At 37.7% G+C, this 24,540-nt stretch overlaps 1 protein-coding gene across 1 annotated transcript in view; it reads left to right on the top strand.

Annotated features, from left to right (window-relative positions):
* The first annotated feature begins 6,884 nt into the window (after nt 1-6,884).
* The window catches only part of NUP205 (nucleoporin 205), a 49,932-nt gene continuing 32,276 nt past the window's right edge, over nt 6,885-24,540 (top strand). Inside the window, exons 1-11 of the mRNA XM_082074160.1 lie at nt 6,885-7,099; nt 12,039-12,181; nt 12,740-12,911; nt 13,861-14,005; nt 14,913-15,072; nt 16,968-17,196; nt 17,364-17,528; nt 18,307-18,482; nt 21,286-21,402; nt 22,965-23,102; nt 24,178-24,328. Of these exons, the coding sequence (XP_081930286.1) occupies nt 7,072-7,099; nt 12,039-12,181; nt 12,740-12,911; nt 13,861-14,005; nt 14,913-15,072; nt 16,968-17,196; nt 17,364-17,528; nt 18,307-18,482; nt 21,286-21,402; nt 22,965-23,102; nt 24,178-24,328 (1,624 nt within the window). The 5' untranslated portion in view covers nt 6,885-7,071. The remainder of the gene's footprint in view (nt 7,100-12,038; nt 12,182-12,739; nt 12,912-13,860; nt 14,006-14,912; nt 15,073-16,967; nt 17,197-17,363; nt 17,529-18,306; nt 18,483-21,285; nt 21,403-22,964; nt 23,103-24,177; nt 24,329-24,540) is intronic.

Genomic DNA, 24,540 nt, shown 5'->3' on the forward strand with positions numbered 1-24,540 from the left:
AGACAAATCACAGGAGAAATATTCTTTATCTGCTGGTCAGATTAATCATTTGAACAGTGGGATTATCTCCATGCCGCTCCCTGGCAGGTTCCAGTTCCATATCGGGTGAAAGTTAAATTATTTTTGCAAAATGAAGTGGCACCACTAATGAGAGATTGAGAGCATACAATGCCAAAGTCCCCTCCAACCTTTACAGGAGGTAGGAAATGCGTGTTAAGATGGAGGGGGGTGTGGAACTTAGCAAATCTCTCACAACCTGAACAAGAGATCTGAACTCCTCAGTGAAAGGGAGGTATTAATCTTTTCTACAACGCTGCTTGGGGTTTCACCTCAAATTTGACACTAGAATTTCTGAGAAGTTCTTGGAAATCACACATTAAAGCGTGTTTACCATGTGCCAATATAAAACAATGTCCAACTAAGCCACCCAAAATGGCACAATCAAATCTTCATTAAAAATAAGGCCACTTCATTTTTAGGGGTTTCTCATAGCTTAATGTTCTTGTGTAGTTACAGTCTGCAAGTAAACCTTTCCCTCAGTGTCTCAGAATAAGTCAGTACCTCAAGCTCGTCCTTGGCTGGACCTCAGTGCAACTTCTTGTTTCTGTAGACAGCCTGTGCATTAAATAAGACTGAGAGTGATGCATTTAAAAAAACCATAAATTATATTATTAATAGGCAGATGCCTAAGAATGCAGCTGAGCGACACACTCTTAGTGTTATTTCCAAGCAAATATTGATTGTTGTTTGTGAAGAGAGAGCACAAGATGTAAAGCCATCCTGCGATCACAATTTACTGCTGTCTGCTTAAAGAGAACTGGTATGATCCTTTATGCAGAGATCAACCCTAATGATGAATGTGGGTCACTACTTTTTCCTGCATGTTCTTGACCTTCAAATCAGTATTACTTGTATGCATGCTTTCAATATGTTATTAACTTTGGAATGAACTGTTCTCCTACCTATGCTTCTTTATAATTCCACTCAAGTTAATCTACAATACCAGTAGTTTTGGCTTGTGGAAGGACATAAAGGATTAGTATTCCACCATGTTGGACATCTACAGACACACACAATTAACTCTGATAATTTTGTCATCTCCATTGGTTAAGTCTCTTTTTATCTGAGTTCAGATTAGCTGACCAGCATTTTTTCAGCACTACATTTCAAAGACAGAGATTTAGCTTTGTCTGATTTGGAATAGGAATGTTCTTTAATGATGAGGGAAATTAATTTTGGCCATCTGACACCATCTAGAAGAAATGTATGAGAGTTGTATGTGCCAAGCAGCTCAGAAACCTGTGCATAAAATAGAGGTTTTCCACTATTCTCCTTTTAAGCACTGAAGCAACTGAATGAGCATAAGCCATAAACTCCAGCCTTGATCACTCAAGCACATAATATAGTTTAGTGCTCCAATGTCTAAGGTGTCACCTTGGCAGAAGTTATTGAATATGTGGTTTCAACAATTGCCCCATTAATTGTGAACAGCTAATATTGTTTTTCATTATCCTTCTGCAGCACAGTCATAACCAAATAAGGCAGGAGGAGACTTAAACAGATATGTGACTTCCAGTGAAATATATTGACACCAGAGCCAACTAATACAGCTCCCTATTTCAGAAATCAGATTTGCTCAGTTCATGTCCTTCTGATTCTTGCTCTTGAGGATAATTCTTTCTGATCCTCAGGAAAATTCAACAAAACAAAAATGGACCAGAGCAGAAAGAAAATCTTGTCTTATGCTACCTATTTAAACAGAGCTTTCCTTCCAATAAGCTATCTCGGAACACCAGGGCAGGGGAAGTATTTCAGTAATTGGCCATCAGAAGTACATTGGACAAATTCTGCACACATCTTTGGTGTACAGGAGCTTCTTATCTTGTACCCAGAGAACTCTAAAGAAATGGACAACACTGGGAAAATAATTAACAAAATGGTAGTATAATTTGTGAAGCAATTTCAGGTTGCAGTAGAGATGACATTGTGTGATACCGTTTTTCCTGAGTCTCACTGGTTCCCGTATCAAATCCACTCAGTTTGTAAGTAAAAAGTAATTATTTCTAAAAAAACGTACAGCAGATTATGACTATCAAGATATTTTCTCTCCCATCCCCTGTATTGTCTCCGCTTACAGAATCCCTGTGCTTTACATTAGTAGCACACACATTTTTGTGCAACTTTACACATCTTCAGTGTTGCCCAAGTGACCTCATTGCACTTCTGTAGCTTTCCACGTATTCCAGCACAGCCATCCTCTGACGAGAACCCAGAAGGATGCAAAAAGCATATACTTCAGCCTGCAGGATACACACAACATGCTTCCTAAAGAGCTCAGTGTGAATTTCAGGACAAAGTCTGAATTGGAGAGACTGGCAACTAGCAAAAACATCAACCATCTGTAAATCTGGTATGGAAATTACTGAACAGAATGAATATCAATAAGGCAGCTGATGTGCCAACACTTCTACACATACTATATCAAATATCTCCACTTTGCTCGTACTTTGTCTTTCAATCATTTCCTCTGTTGCACATTTCTCCACCTCTTATTGTTAATTACTAGTACCTACATCACGACAATAATCAGATTATCTCCCGGGCTAGTAACTGCCTCATTCCCTTCAGAAGCTGAGTAGAGAAATTATTACAAAAAAGAAAAGGTATTCTTCATTCTGGGACAGAGAAGAAAGAATAAAAAGACGGATAGCTCTAAGGGCCCCAAAGCAGGAATTAGGAAAAAATTAACTCCTAGTACATCACATGGCCAAGAACAGTATTTTGATTTTACCTTTGAAGCCTGAACAGGGCTCATAAAGACCCAACTGTCAAGCAGGAAAATTACTGGTACTTTTTATCAAGGCATTCATTTCTGGTTAGATGCCTGTAGTCAATAATAGTTCTCACCTACACAGGAAGGGCAGCACCCACCATTGTTCAGCTCCTCTCCCCCAAGGAAGGTATTCATGTAACTTTGAGAATATTTAGCTCTTTGTTGCTTTGGACTAGATAAACCACTTACCCAAGCTAGCAACAACCTCACGCAGTTTCTCTGATGAGCTTAGATACCATGGTGACAGTAGAAGTATCTAGGATGGAAGACAGAGAAATTACAGTTATTTTGTTGAGAATTACTGCAGAGAAAGGTCTTAGACTTTCTTCTAAGATTTGACACCAAGATAACTATCTTGATACATGAAACACTTTTTGCAACAAAGACAGGACTATAGCCAGCTAAGAAGTTTTCAGGAAAGCCAGCCACCATAGGAAGAGAATTAAGTTTTTTTCTTACTCTGCCAACTTAATGTAACCCAAAAACACATTCTTTTTCTCTGTTGAGATGGGGCCAGACTAAAGATCCAGTCGATCGGCATTCCAGGCCTGCTATGAAATGTTATACCCACTTTTACAGACCAGTAAGTTGAGAGGCACAGACAGAGTTAGTGTCAGTCAAAATAAGAGCTCAGGAAGTTTTACGATCTAATCAGTAGCAAGAAATGCTTTTGACTTTTTGGGTAAATGGGAATATTTCACAATGTAAAGACTGATCTATTTATGTAGATGCACTTCTAGAAGGCATCTTTTTCAGCTGCATTGCAGAAAAGCCTTTTAATTTTCATTTTACTCCATCATGCAGAATGTGATGACAATGACACTCAAGATTAAAGGTGGGAAATTATGCATGGCCTCTTGGGCATTTGAGTAATATTTTTTTATAGCTCATAATTATTCTTCCTGATCATAATAAAATGTAAATAAAATAAATTATAATATCATCATTATTTTCATATCTTGGTGTGACATTTGGCTATGGACCACAGTGACTAAATGTAGTATCATTAAAATTAAGCATGTTGCACCTGTAGTACATGACAAACCACCTAGAAGTTCCAGTCAAACAGCATGTTCCCATTATGCAGCTCATTTTAATTGTTACTTTAGTAACAATTGTTAGTAGTTATTTCCACTTACAGAAAATCATATATCTTACACAATGGTCTCACACCACACAAGCAGAATTCACCACCCCACAGGCAATCTGGGACCTTCTTTCCCTGGAATCCAGAAGAATTCATATCTGTCCCAGGTATTTAGTGTCAGCCTACCTTTGAGACTTCACAGATTTACATCTTCTAATTAAGGATGAAAGAAGCTGGTGTCCCTCACTGAACCCAGCTGTATTGGAGAACTTGCTGAGAGTTATTGTTAAGAAGAGGAATGAGGTATTCTTCTCCTTTAGTGACTTGGCAAAAATAGTCTACCAAACCAGCCAGTGATCCCGGGTAAACAATAAGATCCTAAATTAAAGGACAGCAAAGAAAACGAGAATAAGCAAAGAATTCATGGACTTGCCTACTCATCAAAGCATGGATGGATGCAGTTATGCCAATATAAGTATGTGCAGAATGTATAGTATGGTGCATTTAGATATCTCTCTTACTTCAGCCATACTTGGTGCTGCATTGTCACAGCTATTTTGCATTAAAATATCACATTGCTGACTGAGAAAGGAAAGACTGTAGTAAATGCTGTGCAGATGGAGCTAAATGTGGTATTTTTCTTCTGAAGTTCAACTGCCCAGTGACTTACCCCATGCCATCCACTCTTCTCGAGGTGTTTTTTTTCTTCATGTTGCTATGTGACTGTTGGCCAATTGACAAGGAAGGAAAGAATAATCTGCAAATTTAAAATATTAGATCTGCAGTGGTTAGAAAGGATTTTTTTTCCTCCAACAGAGATTTTAAAAAAAAGTGTGTGCAATCTGGCTGCATCTGAATGCCAAAAGAAATATGACAGCTCTTAATGCCTGTGAAAGGCTTTTTTTAAAAAATTGATTCATTTATCTGTTTTTCTCTCTCTTCTTTTTAAAATTTTTTCTTCTCCCCCACCCCCGAAGTATTGTTTCTTAAGGCAACAAGGCTTAGCAAATCACATCGTGTCTGCCAAATTTTTTCAGTAACTTTTGAACCTGTTGTAACTCCTGAACCAATTCCAACCTAATCTGATCAAGGGCTAAAAGGAACAAAAAAATATGTCCTCACAAAATTTGTGAAAATCAGGGAATGTATAAAGGAAAAAGATAAAAATTAGGACCCCTGTGGTTGGAGAGGCTGAAGCAGAAACATCAAGCTGCCCATTAGGTTCACTGTGGCCAACTGATCAGCACGTGTTTCTGAATTTGTCCCGATACCTGCCTCTCACAGCCTTTGGTCTTGGGATGGTATGTGGACAGAGTATGAACAGACCTATGGCTACACATGGATGGGTGCACAAGAGAAGATCTAGAAATGTCATACCCAGGCTGCATTAGTTCTGCTGCTTGTGGAATAACTTATTTTGTATTATACTTTCACCCCTTGTCTGGCACTCTTCCTTTCCTAGAATAACATAAATAATTCACTGTCTATCACACTCATTGCAATAGCTCTGTCCTGGTTCATGGCTAAGATCAGGAAAGGGGAAATCTTGAGGAAATATGAGCCCTTTGACTAGATGAACACATTAGGCCAAGTTAATGAGAACGGATTCATCTGTTGAACTCTGAAGAGCTGTTCTTGTCAGGACAGAATTTTTTCCCCTCCCCTTTGAAAATTTCCTTTTCTCTCCCCTCTCTCTCTTGGAACTGTTTCTCTGGTTTCTGTCTCTTTTTTTCTTATAGTTGCCTTGCCAATTCACTCTCACCACAGGACCACTGCTCTCTCTATATTGCCCTCTCTGCCATCCCATTATAGGCAAGATCTAGTGAAGCAAAAATAGTTATTTTGCCAGTTTCCTGTGGGTCTAGTTCATTTGACATGGTTTTGCAACCATGAAATATTGTTTTAATAAAGTTCAAGAGGGGAAACTATTGGCACTAAAAATGAATCCATACTCTTGATAGAATCTTTTGTCTTAAAGGTAGGACAGGAGGGAATTTTTGGAGGAGACTTGATTACTAGTGTGACAAATGGCGGTACAGGTATGGGATACTCCTAAGATACTATTTGTTCCTTAGCTCCAGATACACAGACACTAATGTCCTTTTTGCTTTGTTTTCTTCATTCCTGATACGTTTTTCTTGCACATACTTTGTGTTTCAACGCAGCTTTCTTCACAGAATAAACCCTGCTGCTTTTTTTCTATACAAGATTGTAAACGCTGGTTCACCAATCAAAGCCCAAGAAATATGAGTTTTAAATGCCACACGGCTGCTAACAAAGTTGAAACCCGCCCCCCCCCCTTAGTTTACTGGTTGTAGGTGAATAGTGCTGCATTAGTTATCTGCATTTTAGATGAGGACCACCCATCATTGAAACATTTACTTTTTTAAAAAAATTTTTTGAAGATTTCCATCTGAAACTATAGAAAGTGTAACTATTCTGTTTTTGGAAAAAAAAAATAGTAGCACATCTTTTATTTTCTTCTTTTCTCTTTTATTTCTTTTCTCTTTTCGTTTTTTCTTATTCTCCCCCTTCTACCGAAAAAAAAAAAAAAAGAAAACGTTCTAATAATTTACCGCCTGGTGCAGCGTCTGACTTCAGGCATTTTGCCATATTTAATGAATACGGCTTATAGGGCAGAGCTTGAAAGGAGGGACTCCCTTCAGCATGAAGTGGAAAGCGAAAATGAGCGCCACAGAACTGATTTTGTGTTCCTGACAACAGGCAGGAGCGCATAACTCCAGCGCTCCCCTTGTTCCGCAGCCACTTCGGAAAGGTTTGAACATGAAGCCACCTGAGAAGACGAACTATCGGTCTGCACCTTTCAGCGGGACAAGCCGGTAACGCGATCCCCAGCCCCTCCGGGGCTCCGGGGCTCCGCGCCCCCCGCGACTACAACTCCCGTCAGCCCGCGGCGCAGCGGCCGCCTCACCGGCCTGCGCGGAAAACGGCCCATTGGTAACTTTCCACAGCTAGGCTGCCCTGGAGTCAGGACAGAGAGGCGCCGTGGGACCCGCTCTCCGTCGTCTGCGGCTGGAGGGGCCGGCGGGACGCTGCCCCGCTCCTCGGGAGGCGCCGCCGGGGGCAGCCCGGGCAGTCGGCGGGCCTTCCTCAGGCGGCGGCGCCGCGATCACGCCTCCCTCTCTGCAAGATGGCGGCGCCGTTGGCGGTAAATTCGGGTAAGAGGAGCGTGAGCGCGGGGCCGCGGTTCTTCGTTCTCCTCCGCGGCAGCGCCGCTCGTCGCCTCCCCCGCTGTCCGCCAGCCGGTCGGGGGGCACCGGCCCAGCGCCCCTCCTCAAAGCCCGCGGAGCCGGGGGCGGCTGCCGAGGAAAGGCCGGGCATAAGGAGGCGGCGCGGCCCGAGCGGGCGGCGCGGCAGCGGGTTGCGGGGGCCGCGGTGACGCTGGCAGGCGGCCGGGAGAGCGGGTCCGTGCGGCGGTGCCTGGGGCGCTCGGGCAGCGCAGAGGCGGGTGACGGAGCCCGGCGGTCGGAGCTGCCGCCCTGGCCGGCTGGTGCTGGCCAGGGGGGTGTGAAGCCGGTGACATGAGGTGGCAAAGGCCACCTCGACTCGAGGGGACTATGGTAACTCAGTGCGTGTGCATTCGTCTCTTAATGCCGCCGTAATAAGATGCAAATAAAAAAGCACCTAATTTTGCTCTGTTACACAAGAAGCCTGGAAACGTTGAGCTGGTTTCTCTTGCATTGGGTGGATTAGGAGCAGCAGGATCATCTGTAGTCCTTTCAGAGTCTGTCACAAAGAGCTGGTTTTAGGTTACTGAGGCTGTGCTTACCCAATATAACTGGGGAATAAGTCTAATACAAAAAGAAAAGACTGGCTAATTGGAAAATCACTTAGGAGGCCATCTCATCTAACACTGCATTCTTGCACTTAAAACTGGGCCAATTCAGTCAGGTGGCTCAGGCTCTTATCCAAAATATAATAGTTTTGAATATGTTTAAGGATGAAGATTATCCCAGAGGCTGTTCTGTTACATTATGTGACCACCATCAAAGTAATCAGAGTAATATTTTTTTTTTCCTGATGGCTAATTGAAAGTTTCTGTATTGCATCTTCTGTCAGTTGCAGCTCATCTCCTAGGGTACCTCACCATTTTCTGTGTACAGTGCCATTCAGTAGCTGAAGACAAGAAAGCTCCCATCCCACTTTAGCGTTATCTTCTTAAGGCTGAAAAAGGTCAATTCTTTTAGCCTCTTCTCATTCATTGGGTTCTCCAGTTCCCTATTTCAGTGTCTTGCTCTGCGGAGCCCAAAATTGTGCACAGTATCAGAGTGAATGACTCAGAGATGCCTAAAAATCACTTCCCCACACCTGCTGGCTGCATCTCTGTTAATACAGCCTGGTGCTTAGAGGCAACCTTTTGCTGTGAGAGTGTGCTGCCTACTAATGTTCAGCTTCCTGTCTACCAGAACACTGGGTGTTTTTCTGTAAAGCTGCTTTTTAGCTGCTTGGTCCCCAGCCTGTACTGTTCCTGGAGTTATTCTGTCTCAGGTGCAGGGTGCTGCATTTGCTGTTGTTGAGCTTCATTAGGTGAATAGAGACTCTGTGAAAAGCAGTTGTGACTGGAACATAGGCATGGCCAGAAGGTTTGTGACTAAGGTGGTGTATGTCACAGTGACAAGTTAATAAAATTAAATAGCTCCATTTCTGTGTCAAGCAAGGAGTGAATTTCACAGAGAAGATATTTTGATGTAACTGAATCAACTGCATCCCTGCTTCCTCACACAAAAGTGGTAATAAAGCAAAGACCCTTCATTTGAGAGAGGAGGAAGGGTGATTATTCCTACCATTCATAGTATCAGAAATTTGACTTTGTTAAAGTGAAAACTGGAGTGTTTCAAAGGAGACTACACTTTGTTGTATAAATTACACAGCAAGAGATTCTAGAGCCTTATAATTAAAAAAAATAGGGGAAGAAGCAGTTTTATACATGAAAGATGAGATAAAAATTAAAGCAGAAGTGACACGAGAACTAATAAGGATTTTGCCTTAAGTTATAATATATTGTTGGTTGGGACAGATGTAGATGGGTTATGTTTATAGTTTGGCAGAAAGTTCAAGCATAAGCATCAACTACTATTATTGCCAAAAGAAGCAGCTCAGCCTGTCCTTCCTTGCTGTCCCTGATGGGAAGGTCAGCCTTTCTAAATCTGTAGTAATAGTAGAAACAGCCTAAGGGGGAAAAAGTCAACATGGTTGCCAAAGTCCAACCTTTTTTCCATCCCAGTTGCTTATTCCTTTATCTGCAATACTCCATCTTTGTGCCAGCGTAGCTTGTGCCTTTACAGAGTAAACTCCGTTGTAGATGTGATCCTGCTGAAAATAAACTCTTTTTTGGATTGGTTTTCAGTTAGAAAAGTTAGATCCTTAATGTGTTTTAATTCCTTACAGTATGTGTAGTTGGGCTGGTGCAAATAGTTGAACAGCTTTTGGCAGGCACTGTGGATTGCTGCTGGTGTTTATTGGACTTGGTAGTTTAATAAGAGTGAAAAGACCATTTAGAGTGGAAGTAAATCTCTGAACTCTGAAGTTATGTGGAGAGCCAGTTACAGTCTGGAGCATGAAATTATTTGTCCAACAGTAGCTATCTTTAATGATTTGTCTAAGTACGGGCAACATGGTATGATTAAGATACTTACATTTAAAAAGGACAGAGGATTTGTCCTTTTTACAGGCTCTCCTCTCAGGTATGGCTATTGGCACTGCTTGTAAATGACAGCATGCGAGACCATAGTTCTTGTTAGAGAGAGTTTGATTTGATTTTATTATTGTTTTATGTGATTTCTTCCTTTGCATGAAAACAAAACTGACAAAGTTTTGCTTAGTTTGTTGCTGCTTCCAAGACACCTCAGGGAGTGGTAAAGCAGACTGAAACTAGGGGTCTAGCTCTTTGAGACCTGCCCTTGTCTCTGTGCACTCTGGCTACACTTCGACTTGGCTTATGCTACCTATTGTTCAGGTCGTCCACATAGCATTTTGCATTACTTTGAGGTGGCATCTTGATTGTATGAATCTTCACATCACAGAAGTTACCATTTGCTTGCTGTCTTAATGTAATCAGCCTGATTAAGATGAGGTATGGATGCATTTGATGTCACTGGTCAGGGTTACTTTGGGGGATAGAGCCAGCTAGAACAAGTTACAAGAAGATAAAATGTTCCCTCTGTACTTGATTTTGTACCACAATATTAACTTGTATGTTAAAGAAAGGGGGGAGGGGAAGTTAAGTCAGTTGTGGGTGAAATGCGATTATTTTTGTATTTAGGCTAACCTGCAAGGCATAGTTTCATTTTATCATTTCTCCAGAAACAAAGCTAATTTCAAAGGTTTCTGCCTTTGACGACCCACTTGTTCTTTCCCTCTGTGCTTCAAGTGTTGCTCTTTCAGGTTTTTTTTTTAATGGTTGCCAGGTCCACTTTGTAACCTGTGTTAATGAAGTAATCTGATTTTTAAAAACAAGCCTGAAGAACTCTAAACAAGATGGAAGAACTCTGTAAAGTGTTGCTGGTTTTTGTTTTTTTTTTTTTTTCCCTTTAATTTGGATCATTTGACTACCCTGACTTATAGTGCAGTCCATCAGAGTTGCAGGGACATCATTAATGAAGAAGGTGTGTGTATGGTTGGGAACAAGTGGCTCTGAATGAAGAAGGGCAGTGACCTCTTAAAGTGTCTTTTCCACTAGCAAAATTATAGCATGCAAAAACCATCCCTAGTTTATAATAACTTTGGGTGAGGGGCCATATCAGTAGATGCTCAAAAACATATAACTACCTACAATCAGGTGGTGGTGTTATGCTCTACCTTGTAGACAAACTGAATACAATTGATAATAAATTTATCTGGTATGTTTAGCAGTGACTTATGGTGTGTAGAACCGGAAAGTTTCAGAAATACAAATAATATCTAACAAGGGAAATGTTTGGATACTTCTGTTTAGTGCAGGTCTTAAAATGTTGAGGGTTTTTTTAACAGGATGTTAATACCAGGTTGGTCAGAATAATTTCCCATTTGTAAGGTTTTCAGTTTAGACAATGATTCTGGCAGAAGTCTGAAGACTAGTTTGGCACACTGTTTTCATGAGACTTGATGCAAATAAGGAAACTTCTGGTGCAGTCTTAAGGCTACAGGCTTTGGATTCTGCGTGATACAACTTGTAGTGTGGAAGAGAGAATTTCAGCTGTAGCATTGAACTAAGATTTGAAGTATGCAGAGGACACTTTTTTCCAGCGTTGAGAAGGAGGAATTGTATTTCCAGAGTAGAGTCAGACTTATCTTAACTAATAATACATTTATGTTTGCTAGACCAGAAATAAGCTGATCTCTTCTAAACATAGAGAGGTGATTGCTTATATTGATCTGTCTGTTTCTAGTAAAGGAAATTGATTCCTTTATGAAGCTCTTGTGCAGAATCTTAGCAGTAAATGTGCCTTAGAGATCAGAAGTACTTGTGTGTTTTAAAATGAAAATGAGTAAATGTGAAAGTGTCTTTACGCTTATTTTTGTTTCTTGTGTAATATTGCCTTTGATCTTATGACTTTGGTTTCTAGTATATTTTGTTCTGCACAGTCTGATGCAATGATGCACCAGATCATCATGGCACTGCTGTTCATTTTCAGCTCCTCATGTATTATGTATTCCTTTGTTTTGGAGTTTTCTGTAAAAAATGGAAAACAGGAAGCCTGCCTTGCCAAGTTCCATTCAGATTAATGGTCTGCTTTCCAGTTCTTAGTTATTCTTTAGTTTTACTGAAGTGGGGGGAATTTCTTGGGCATGTAAGGATGTAAGATTACACTCAGTGATTGTATCAAATATCTTTGTAAGATGACTTTCAGCCCCAGAACTTAGTTGTGTACATCACCTTTTTTGCTTCTCTAGCTCTCTAAATGCAATTAGGTTTTATATCAGACCATCGTTATTTTTTTGTGCTTTAAGAAGGGAAAATATGCTTTCTTTGATTCACATAACAGTCTATAGTGTCAAGCTTAGACTAACAGTAAATTTTAAAAGTCTACTTATTGAAAATAGTATATAAATACCTTGTTTTCCTTGTTTCTTTCTCCTTTTCAAATACATTTTCTTTTGTTTTATTTCTTCCTTTAGCTGCCAGCTTATGGGGTCCATATAAGGATATATGGCAAACTGTAATGAATGCCATTTGGAAAAGACAACCCGAAGCTATTCACCGCCTCGACCAGGTTTTAAAGAAACACAAATCTGACTTCATTTCCCTCTTCAGAAACCCGGTACTGGACTAATGCTCTCTTGTGGAATGAGTTGATGATTTACTCCATCTTGCATTGTAGCAACTAGAAACATGTCTTCTTTCAGTGGTGTTACTTCTGAGGTAGTAAATGGCTTTTTAAACTGAAAGGTCACAAAATTTAAGTCAGCTGTAGAGTTTTGTCAGTATATTTTAGCATCTGAGTTTAATAGAAAAAAAATGATTTAGAAAATAGTGCTTTGGAGTAGTGCAGCACGTCTTTCATTGAGCTGATACCAATTCCTCTTGAAAATTGTGTCGAAATTTACTTTGTGTCCATTATTCTGAGTAAAACTAATGTCAACACCAATTGTATAAGATTATTTTTGGTACATTTCCACAAAGAGACCATTGCTGTGCAAGTGTGAAACATTTTTAGGATGCCTTTACTATTTCTGTGTTTAAATATACTACCTTTGTTTTTATGATGACAACCTAACCTGTCAGAACTGTATTTGTGAGGAAGGATTAATGTGTAAAGCTTTATTCAGTATTTGATCTTACCATTTTGAATAACTTCCAATGCTTGTTTCTCTTGCAGCCAAAGAATGTTCAGCAGCATGAGAAAATCCAGAAAGCAAGTACAGAAGGGGTTGCTATCCAGGGTCAGCAGGGAACGAGGCTTTTGCCAGAGCAACTCATCAGAGAAGCCTTTATCCTCAGTGACCTCTTTGATATTGGAGAGTTGGCAGCTGTTGAGCTCCTTCTAGCTGGTGAGAAGGGAAAATATTTAAGAGCTGGAAAAATACAACTTAAATAGGGCCTTCTTATTTAAGTGTATGCTTAACATGAATGCATGGTTCAGTCAAGGCCTTAGCTTCCTAACATAAAATATTTTTAAAAAGAAATCTGCTGTCACTGTAATGTAATCTGATAACAGTGTTCTGAACCTTAATGTTCATATTTTTGCAGCTATTGCAAAAGTGGGAATAATTTGAGGTTTCTTTTATGATGTACTTTCTCTATAACTGAATTTAAAAATAGTTTAAACATGATTGAGAGTTTTTTTCCATAAAGCAGTGTAATAGATATTGGTTCTTCAAATTATGAATTATACATTGATATGTGACTGTATTTGGATTATAGTCTAATAATTGATTAGTAAGAGAGGTATTCTGGAAATTTGCACATGCGTTGCATGTAGAAAATTAATTTCAATGTTACTGAAGTATAATTGCTAGTTATCATCACTAGCTACTCTTCATTATTAGCTTTTAAATTCATTTAAGAAGTAGCTTGCTAATTTGTGACCTTTAGAAAGCCATCTTGAAGCCAACCTTGATTTCTGTTTTGAACTTGAATTTTCAATATAAATTCAGACAGACAATTTCATTTTCAATAAAGAAATTTTAGCTTGAATTAATTGTTAAGATGGGTAGATATCAGTTTCAAATACAATTTGGACTAGGATACTTATGGACTTGAATTTATATGTATTTTATATTTGTGGATGTTTTAATAGTTTGATATTTTAATAATAGCACCCAAAATTTCTGTGGTTTTTTTTGGAAGTGCCTGAAACAAATCAAAGTGGTAGTGAATAACAGTGGTTGTTTTGAGTGCTACATTTGTATTTCATTTAGAAATATAAAGATATAAAGCTGTTATTTAAGCGTGTATGGTCAACTTTCGGTGACTATTGTGTGCATTTTCATTCAACAGGAGAACACCAGCAACCTCACTTTCCTGGCCTTACAAGAGGACTAGTGGCTGTTTTGTTGTACTGGGATGGAAAAAGATGCATTGCCAATTCACTACGAACCCTCATCCAGTCACGCCAAGGGAAGACGTGGACACTGGAACTCAGGTCTGTAGTAGGGTGATGAGCTGATCAAAGCTCTTTGCCTTGCGTGCTTTTAGGACTAATTAGACTCATGAATATTTTCAAATCTGTTTGTTTTTCGTTACCTAATGCAGCTGCTTTCATGTTTGCTTTTAAGCATAAGATTCTTTCTTCTTACACATATTTTTACTAGATCATAAAGATATGCGCTTTACTTTCAGGTATTTCGTGCTCCTTCACCTTTTGACAGTGTTTTGCTTCAGACACCCTCCTAGTCAGTGTTGCTCTAACTAATGAGTCTGAGTTTCTGCGTTTGCTGTGCTCTCACTTCCTGTGTCCAGCAAAACAGAACTGTGCTCCTGTCTTTAGTTAAAATGGATCTATCTACTGGCAAACATAATATGCTAACATTTTTTGACTTTAAAAGAAAACAGTACGCACTGTTTCCTGCCAGTGCACAGTGATTGCTTGACTAGAGAAAGATGAAAAGATGTGTTCTAGTGTAAATATAAATTCTGAAACATAAGATAAATTATTACTTTAGAACTAGCTCCACCACTTCAGTATGCTATATGTAACTGAACAGTTGCAATTACTGGTAAGAAAGAGGCTGTGAGCGTGTGAATTATGTGCATCTTATGTATAGTACTTTTTGATAGAAATCTTAACTAGCTGATCCATGTTGTATTCTCATATTCCATGCTCTTCAACCTATAGTTACCTAAAGACTTTGTATGCATTCAGTATAATGTTTTGAGAGGGCACTGCTTACTGATTAGCAATGTAGGGCTAGTTGCTTTATGTATATAATGTAGTTGTACATTTTCTGTCAGCAAATATTAATATATTTGATGAGATTTATTATTTTAGACTTCCTCTGTGAGTGGATATAGTATGATTAATTGTTACATTTATATTTTTTCCTTTATAGTCAAGAGTTAATGTCCATGACAACACGCTTTACAGATGAGCTAATGGAGCAGGGTTTGACTCAGAAGATCCTCACTCTTGTGTCTCACATTGATTTGAACAATGAATTTGATAAACTCCAGCGAGAGCGAGGCTTGGGCAGTGAGAAACATCGCAAAGAGGTAAAGAAGGGACTGGGTGTGAATATTTTACTTGAGTTACTGCTCAGATTGAAATACAGTTAGACTGCCAAGAGATATGGAGTGATTTTTTCTTTATTACTTTCTAGTTACTGTTCTTTACCTTTGCAAGCTCTGTTATTGTCTCAGGCATCATAGTTACTATGCCACAGCTTGTGCTATATCAGTGTGGGATCCAAATTACTTCCTGCATTTCTGTTTTGCTGTTGCTCCCTGATGCTTTTTAGTGAAGAAGTGTAGTCAGGGACAGTAAGAAAGTAAGCCTAATATTTGCACGATATGTAAATTTATTTTTTTTTCCAATTTTATTCTAAAGACTCTATATTAAATCGACTGCTCTCAGCACTACTGTTACCAGCACCATTGGAATAAAAATAGCAAACTAAAATTCATAAATTATTAAACCAGATTGAAACCAAGTCTAGTCAGGCAAATAATGCTCTTTTTAACAATCCAATTATGTTGATATGAACAGAAGCATCTCTAATATTGAAGAGTGAGAATTGCTTGAAAATTAGTTTTCGTTTTTGTAATCCTTGAACTTAATTGAGACTGTGACTAACTGCAGAGTGTATTTCTAGTACCAAGATTTTAAACATTATTGTTTTAATTTCTGAAACTCTTTCTAATGAGTCATCTGTCTAAAAAATATTCTATGTTATAATCAGTCAATTTGTTTTGCATCAAATAAAGAGCTAGGTTTTACTTTTTTGCTATTAATCTAGAAAATATGCAAAGAATATACTTCTGATTTACCTTAAATCACCTTAAGTCACTTCAGTTTTACCTTAAAATTCATTTCATGCTTAATGTTGGAGGGCTTCTTTCTTCCTTTTAGGTGGACTACCATATTTCTCTCTGTATTAATTAGAATTATTATTGTGCTGGAGCCTGTCCACAAGTCTCTTACTGTGTTAAATGTTGAAAAGTTTTTATCACCATGCATGTTATTTTACTGGAGGTGGAATGTCTATAGCTCTTTATTTTTTTATTTAACAAGGTACAGTGGATCAAGGTCAAGAATATTATTAAGAAGTTCATAGTTTAGCTAAATAAAATTTTACAAATAACATTATTAAAAACCATTTGTGGCTTTTTATTTCTTAAGTTATTGGGTGGGGTGTGTGTAGTGTGTGTTGGTTGGTGTGGTTTTGTGTTTTGTTGTGTGTGTGTTTTTTTTTTTTTTTTCCCTCCAACTTCTACTGTTTAACTGCTTTCAGTCTTATAAAAAACTCAGATTGGGTGAAGGAATGAAGTTAGCAAATGAAATAAATGTCCTTGTTTGAAACAAGAAATTTCTGGCATAATTGTTAGAAGAAGGACAATTTTTTTGTTTTCAAGAGTCAGTGCACGTTATTGTATCACAGCATACACTATTTTGCCAAATAAAACGAGAAAATATTTTTAGTATGAAAATGCTTCATAACTATTACATAGGGCATGATATTTATTCCCTATGTAACAGACGGTAAAAGATTTTGTTTATGTTTATATTCTAAAGCTGATATAAATATTTCGTCTGGGGAAAGAAAGTTCTAATTTTAAATGTTTCATATTTCTCAATGCCTTAAGGGTTGGGTATTTGTATAGTCAGTTGAGGGCATCTCTTTTGGGGCAAGGGAAAGACTATGACCTTATCTGGATATATTATAACTACCAGTTGTACCTCACATGAAATGCCTGGGAATATGAACACATTTAACAGCAGAAATGTGCCTTTTGTTGTTTAGCAATTAAAAAGCCCCAACATTTTCTGTAGTTGCTGTCTGTAGAGTAATTTTTAAGTTAATTCAGTCATAGTGATTGACTGAGAACAAGTTGAGCATGTTGTCAGAGTATCTATATTCACTGGTTTTTGTTTGGCTTTTCTTTTAAAGGTTTCTGACCTCATTAAAGAGTGTCGACAGTCCTTGGCTGAGAGTCTGTTTGTCTGGACCTGCCAGTCACCGCTCAGTAAGGATGACACTCTAATCCTCATAAGTTACCTGGAAAAAGTAACAGTGGAAGCTGATGGCTCATTGGACGGTGTCAACTTGTCTCTTCTCATGGCTCTGCTTTACTGCTTTGATGTCAGCTTTCTGGAACAAGGCACAGAGGATCGTGATGGTAATGCTGGCAGGTTTCCCAAAGAGGTTATGTTGTCTAGATGGATAAATTGTTATTTAACCAATTTTGTTACTGATCAGTAACAAATTGGTAAGATTTTGCATGTTTGTTTCCACATGAATTTACTGGGTTGTTGGTGTTAACGCCTTTTTTTGTTGTTCTTCAAGATCTGATGTACCGGCTCCCTCTCCTAGCAGAAAGACAGTATATAGCAACAATACACACTCGTCTTCAGGAGTCTCAGCCTTGGAAATTACCAGGCCTGCAGGCTACTGTTAGATTAGCCTGGGCGATGACATTACGAGGAATATCCCAGTTATCCGATGTGACAGGTAAATTACCTTAAAGTGCAGTTGCTGCACGTTAGTATTCAGAGCTTGCAAGTGGTGTAAGTCAAAGTATCTGTTATCTTTTTGAAGTGTTGGTATTTACCTTTGTGATAAAATTACTGTTGACACTCCTTTAAAGCTTTCTCAGTATGCGAGTTTGGTTGTTAAGAATTGAACTGCTCTGGAATGTACATGGATTTAGAAGTAGTTAATAGACAATAATATTGCAGAGTGTCTTTATTGAAGTGAAAGAGATTTTAATGTACTGAAAGATGTGAAATATGCCATTTTAGCAACTTTTGTATTATTCGCACACTTACATTAAGAATAGATTTATGCTTATGACTTTTTACCTCCGTAAACGTTAAACCTTGGTATCTTCAGAGGACAAATCAATTTTTAGGTTTTCTTTTCATGCTGCACTTCGTAAGCTTTCCAGGTTCCCTACTGGGTCAGAATTAGGTCTCCTCCAGAATATCTATTAAAGAAAATTTAAACATTAATTATAATGTTTAATTAAGATTGGTTTGCGATTCTTAGTTCGTAGCCTTAGATTTGATTGGGTAAATGGATTATGCACTTTAACACTTATTAAATAATAAAGTTGAGATTGTCACCCGACATTAGCTTTTCCAGTCTAGCGTTTACCTGTATGGTAGAAAAAACATAGTTGATAGAAGTATGTCGATTTGCACGTCTGCCAGGTATTCTGAAGCATGTTTTGTGTGGTAACAAATAACAGTAACTTATTTTTTCCCCTCCTGTGATTTTTGTTGCCCAGCTCTTGCGGAATTCACTGAGGCAGATGAGGCAATGGCAGAGCTCGCAGTTGCTGATAATGTGTTCCTGTTCCTGACTGAATCTGTTGTGGGCTCTGAAAATTTCTACCAGGAGGAATTTTACATTCGCAAAATCCATAACCTTGTCACAGACTTCCTTGCGCTTATGCCAATGAAAGTAAGTTGCTTGTGTGAACAGCAGTTCTTGAGAAATGTGGGCATCTCTTCTATATTTCTGACATGAGTCCAGGTAGCACAGAGATGCAGGTGTGACCATCAACTTGAGGTGCTGCAGTTCAGAAGACTTGTTGACTTTATGGAACTGGTATGATTTGGGGTTTGTTTTCCACACTGAAGTAGAATATGATATTTAAAACACTTGAGTGTGGTGAGATTTGCAAAGCAAGCTTTTGTGGTGGTAGTGGTTTGGGTTTGTTTAGTTTTACCTGATTAAAATTAAAATGTAAATGAATGCTGGAACTGATGGTAATGTATTTTTTTGTTTGTTTATTTGTTTTTTTCTTTTTTATTTCAATACAGGCACTTTAACCTAAATTAACTTGTTGGTTTTGTCTCTCATTTGTAATTTATTCTTTTACTAATGATCTTTTCCATATTTAAGGAGAGGGATTCTGCTTTTTCTTTCAAGTATCAATTGTTGTGAAAATGAGCAGCTGTTTTCACTAGAACAGCAGAAATGCTGCAGAAGGGTTTTAGAAAAAAGTTTGAAGCAATTACAACAGTTTCATTTGTGCAAGACCTTGCATCTAGATGTGGAAAATTAAAATTATATGAAAATACTTTTATTTAATTGATGGAGGCTTTATTTTGTGACCTTCATTGTGTTGACCTTTAGTTGGAGTTGCCAAATAATTACTTTTTTCGATGTGCAAAAGGAAGGATATAAAAAATATTTTGTTCATTTTAACCTCACAGAATGAGAACAATATTGGCAGGAAAACCAATATTTGAGCCTTAAGAATCTTCGAGGGCATATATGAGCATATTGTAGACAGCTTTTAGGTTTAATCCTAATTTATTTATAATCTATTGGTACTGTGTGTTGTTTTCTCAGGCTGTCTTTTTGAGCTACCGAATATGCATAGGACAAGTATAATGTCAGTTCAGACAAGTAAATATTGATAACTTTACAGCTATATTTCTACTGCAATGGCTGCCTCTATACAGTATTTACCACATTGTAACAGGCTTTGGACATCCTTTGAAGGCTGCATGCAACAGTGTTTTCTGTAATACAGACACAATAGCACTGAGGAATCTTTTGAATATACGAAGAATATGTGAGGTATATTTTATGCAAGTTCCTTAAACAATCGAGTGCAAACAGGTTTGGAACTGGTAACATTTTAATGGGCCAGTTCTTCATTGGATGGTGTTGCTTTTAAAAAGATGAAATGTCTCCCCGTAATGATACCAGTTTTTATGAAAGAGATACAGAGTAGATTTTTGAATGAAGGTGGAAGAGCTGGAGAATGGCCCAAGCTGAGGTCGCTGCCTTATTAGATTTTGAGCAGATCTGAGACAGTGTCCTGTATCCACAGAACTGCCTGAAAATCCCAAAGCTGTTGGTTTGTTGGTACCTCTCTCCTCTTCATTGCATTGTGGAGCTGAAGGCTGTATCTCTGGGAAGTGTATTCTCTTCCATTTTGGGTTTTTTGCTTTGGTTCAGATCTGCAGTTGGTTGTAGCTAATGCCTGGAGATGAAGAGACAGATTTTTCATTACAAGTAGAATTTTGTGATACAAGATATGAGTAAAAATCTGACTGGTGACTTGTATTCCATTTTGATAGAGGCAAGTACTAGTTGTTTTACAGGAAAGACTTTGTTAGCAGGCAACTGGGATATAGCCCTACAAGGGAATTGTTGAACTGCTATTAGTTAGCCGAGTTCATAAGCCAACTACTATTTCTACTGAGTGTCAAATTTTAGGTAAAGAGAAGTGTCTGCTTTGCAGGATCTTTATATATATACTTAAACTTTGTTCAGTTTTATTTAAATCTGTAGGTCAGCATTTTATTTAACTCTTCTGTATAGTTTTAATGTTTATGCTTTTTGCCAGTGATGATTTGGGGAAATCTCTTGGCTGACTGCATTATATTCCAAACTCGATAATTAGCTTTAGTAGTTCAGGTAATTAATTACTTCATTTATAAACATTCAATTTTGCCCATATATTAATTTTGTTAGTATACTAATTTGGCTAGTTTGTTCTGACCCTTTCCACAGTTATTTCCAGTGTTTAACTATCTTTTCTTGATGAGACATAATTATTTTGCTGCTCATTCAATTTTGCAAAGTAAGATATATTGTAGACCATTAACTGGTCTCTGTTGACCACCACAGTGTTTTAATTTTTGTTTTTCTTTTTTGTTTGTTTTTCCTGTTGTATTTATTGACATGTGGTAATGCTTTTAGTTGTGACAGACTGGGTCCAAAGTAATTACATCAATCCAAATCTTTTCAAAACATAAAGTAGCTGTAAGTAGAGGTAGCCTTTAAATGGCTAAGAAAGCTACAATCCACAGATCTATATACAGAAAACATTATTTTACAGTGTTTTATGTTTCTTTTCACTCCTTGTGGACAATGGTCTGACTTTCTTTGTTTGACGCTAACCTATTTAGGTTTCAATGTAAAAAGAGGAAAAGAATCCACATCTTGGGGCCAAACCAGAGGATCTGGTGAAGTCAATTGGGAGAAAACTCCCCATGGTACAAGTTCAGGGCTTTTACTACGAACTGAGGACATTGTCAGTAAGAAAATGATTGAATATATCTTTGAATGTAAGCTGCTGGAGGGAGGAGACTAAAAAACCAAAGTAATATTCTTGTCATGTATGTGCAAGTTAATTTCCTTTGTTAGTTTTTAATAGGCTGTTTAGACAACTCTGTTATTTTTGTTCTGTTTCGTCTTAGATAAATGTAGACTAATATTTTTCTCCACTTTATAAATTGCATAGGTGAAACAGCTGAGAAACCGTGCCGATGAAGATGCTCGTATGATCCACATGAGTATTCAGATGGGTAATGATCCGCCTATTTCCCTTCGGAGAGATCTGGAGCATTTAATGCTTTTAGTAAGCCCTATTTTCTTTTAATTTACTGTGTCAGAAAGTGTGACTTTATTCTTCATCAGATAATCCATATCTGAATGATAACATACAGTGCTGGATTTCTCCCTTTTTGAATTAGAGGGATTTTTTTTCTTAAGTATAGACACCTTCTATAACTTTTCCTGAAAAGAAATTAATTTACTGCCTTGTCTTCTGATGTTAATGAAGTGTCATGTAATTCTTGTTTAGTAAGTAAATACTGCATTGTTTCTTATATTTTGAAGAATTTTTGAGATGAAACTATTTTACAAAATATTTAAATACCTAAAATTTAAATTTATAATAAGACCATTTAAACATATCTATTATCTTCAGTCATCTTGTTTTAACATAACTTAGAAACAGGAATTTTAAGACTTCAGGCTACCACTGCAGTTCAGATCTGCCTAAATGCATGGAAATTCTTTGGAATAGAACACCTTTGTGTATCTAGACCTTAAAGTTTGTGCAGTGTTTTATTTCTGTAAGCTTTCAAATTTCTCTCTATTTACTGTGGGTAAACTATAATTAAGTTTTAGGGGTTTGCCACCTCTATTGACAACTATTCTGATAAAGGATTGAAGCGTTTAAATGGTTTTCATGTGTTGACATGTTTGTAATGAGAATTTTGGAAGACTGTTTTGTGTTTGCTGTAGAATAGCTTAGGCAAGGTGAGTCCATTAAGGCTGCTGCAATTACAAATTCCCTAATTTCAGTGGAATTTTGACCACAAGCATACATTTAAAAGAAAGATCTTTCTGTTTCTGTCATCTTTTTCAACAAACAAAAGAAAAGGGAAAGAAAATAAAATGGAAAAAAAAAGGTTTATTTAAATATTACTTATTAAGGTTACCTAACTACACTTTCAAAATAACCTCACGTCAGAAAAGAGATTTGCGTATTGAACTCGTGCATTTTGTACTTTCTGTTCAGGAATAAATTAAAAACTTGGCTATTTCCCCTTTATTTAGCATGAAAATGTTTGAGTGTGCAACTTTCAATATAGCAGTCTTTAAGGTAGGGATTACTTGTCTTTTGCAAAGGTAGTCCTTTAGGTTGTAGAACATAACAGGAAAATTCATAGTGAAATGCTTTCTTAAGTAGCTCTGAGATATACAGTAAACTTAAATGAAGAACTAGAAATGAGAATTGAGAAACTTGTATTTTCAGATAATGGGTAAGATTTCTCATCCTGGTACTGGATAAGTTGTTTTTGAGTTAACTATTTGCATACCTTGATGTATTATTTAAGGAGAAATGAAACTGTTCTTAGCAGTGATTTAATCTATAATATTTAGATAGAAGGTATTATTTGAAGTTATGAAAGATTCACTTATGTGTGCACTTTGAATTTCTCTGGTTGTTCTTTGTTCTGATATTGCTATTTAGAAGCCATCATTTTCAGAGAATTTTAGGGAATGGAGCACCAGCCATGGGATGCTTTACCTCAGATGTGTTTAGCTTATCTAGAAGCCGTGCTTATTGTTGAAGTAATTGTCTTTTCTTTATATAGTTGATATTTTTTAATGCCTTCCTTTCTCTGATAGATTGCTGAATTGTATAGGAAAGACCCCTTTAATTTGGAGCTTGCCCTTGAATACTGGTGTCCATCAGAGCCTTTGCAGACATCCACCATCATGGGGTCCTACCTTGGAGTAGCTCATCAGCGACCACCTCAGCGTCAGGTTATCTAGATTTTCTTGAGTAGTTACTAATAACTTTTATATCAAGTAATAAAAAAACAGGCAACAAAGTTTTTGGTATCCTTATTATAGCTAGCCTCTAATAAGACGTTGTCTTTTATCAGTGGCTTATCTGCATGTGTCCTGCTCTGCCTGACATGGTTGCCGTTGCTTGCTTGTTGAAAGAAGCGTCCTAACAGACCTCTTTGAAAATTTTGTTTAGGTCTGATTTTGTTGCAGTTGCTAAATGAATTCTGATAACAGTGCTCTTCTGTTTTCTGTCTGATGACCTTCTGATGGCCTCTACACACATTTTTGGTGTAACTGAAAAGTTAAATTCCTTAACTATAAAGACTTTATTAACTGTAGTTGACAGTATTTTGGGGGTAAAAATCCGTAAGAGTGTTGTAATTATTTAAAGCCCAAAGGCTGTAGCCCATGAGAGACAGATCTTAAAATTAGAATGAAGCAGCAATCTAAACAGATGAAGCAGATGTTCTGAAACTCTTTGGATACCTGGGAGGCTGTCAGTGGTTCTTGAAAGACTGTGCAGTGTGAGACAAAACCCCACACGAGACAGATACAACCCAAGACCCACCCAGAATACAGATGACCTAAGTGAGGTTGCAGTGGTGCAATCTGCAAACACCTGAATGTTACCCTGGGAGGAACCACTGTGTGTGTGATTACTGTGCAGGGATATAACAATCATATGAATTCTTTCCCAGTATCACTTAACTTGCACTGTGAGATGTGTTCATAATAATGCTGTGCAACAGTTGTGAGCTGAAGTAAGTTTTATCACTAGAAATACAGAATTGGCAAATGAGTATACTTTGCAATAGCTTGAATTATTTTGTTTTGTTTATTTTCTCTTTATTTGCACCTGAATAAGCCGGTCTATGAATTTTTTTTTTTTTTTTTTTTTGGTGATACTACCCTCCTGTGCCCCCCGCCTCCCTCAGGCCTGATTACATTAGAATCTCTTTTCTGACTTTGGCTGCCTATTGTTTTCCTAAAATAATACTTTTTTTTTTTTTTTTTTTTTTTTTAATACACTGATCTTTATTTGTTCTAGGTGGTCTTGTCAAAGTTTGTTAGGCAAATGGGAGATCTACTTCCTTCCACAATTTACATCCCATACTTGAAAATGCTGCGGGGACTGGCTAGTGGGCCTCAGTGTGCTCATTACTGCTTTAGTTTGCTAAAAGTCAATGGCAGTAGTCATGGTAAGAAAAGTAACACTTCAGCTCTTTCTCAACTCTTTTTCTTTATAAAAGTACAAGGGCTCATTTGAGATGAATTGTGGCTTCATACTTTTAACATTTCAGTATTAGCACAAAGATGAAATTGGAAGGCTTCACTTGGAAGTGTAATCCGGAAATGAAAGAGACTGATTAAGTAATTAAATGTCTGAGCACCCTAGCAAGTAAATCACATA

This window comes from Streptopelia decaocto, assembly GCF_964273445.1.
Source record: "Streptopelia decaocto genome assembly, chromosome: 1".
NCBI classification, from domain to species: domain Eukaryota; kingdom Metazoa; phylum Chordata; class Aves; order Columbiformes; family Columbidae; genus Streptopelia; species Streptopelia decaocto.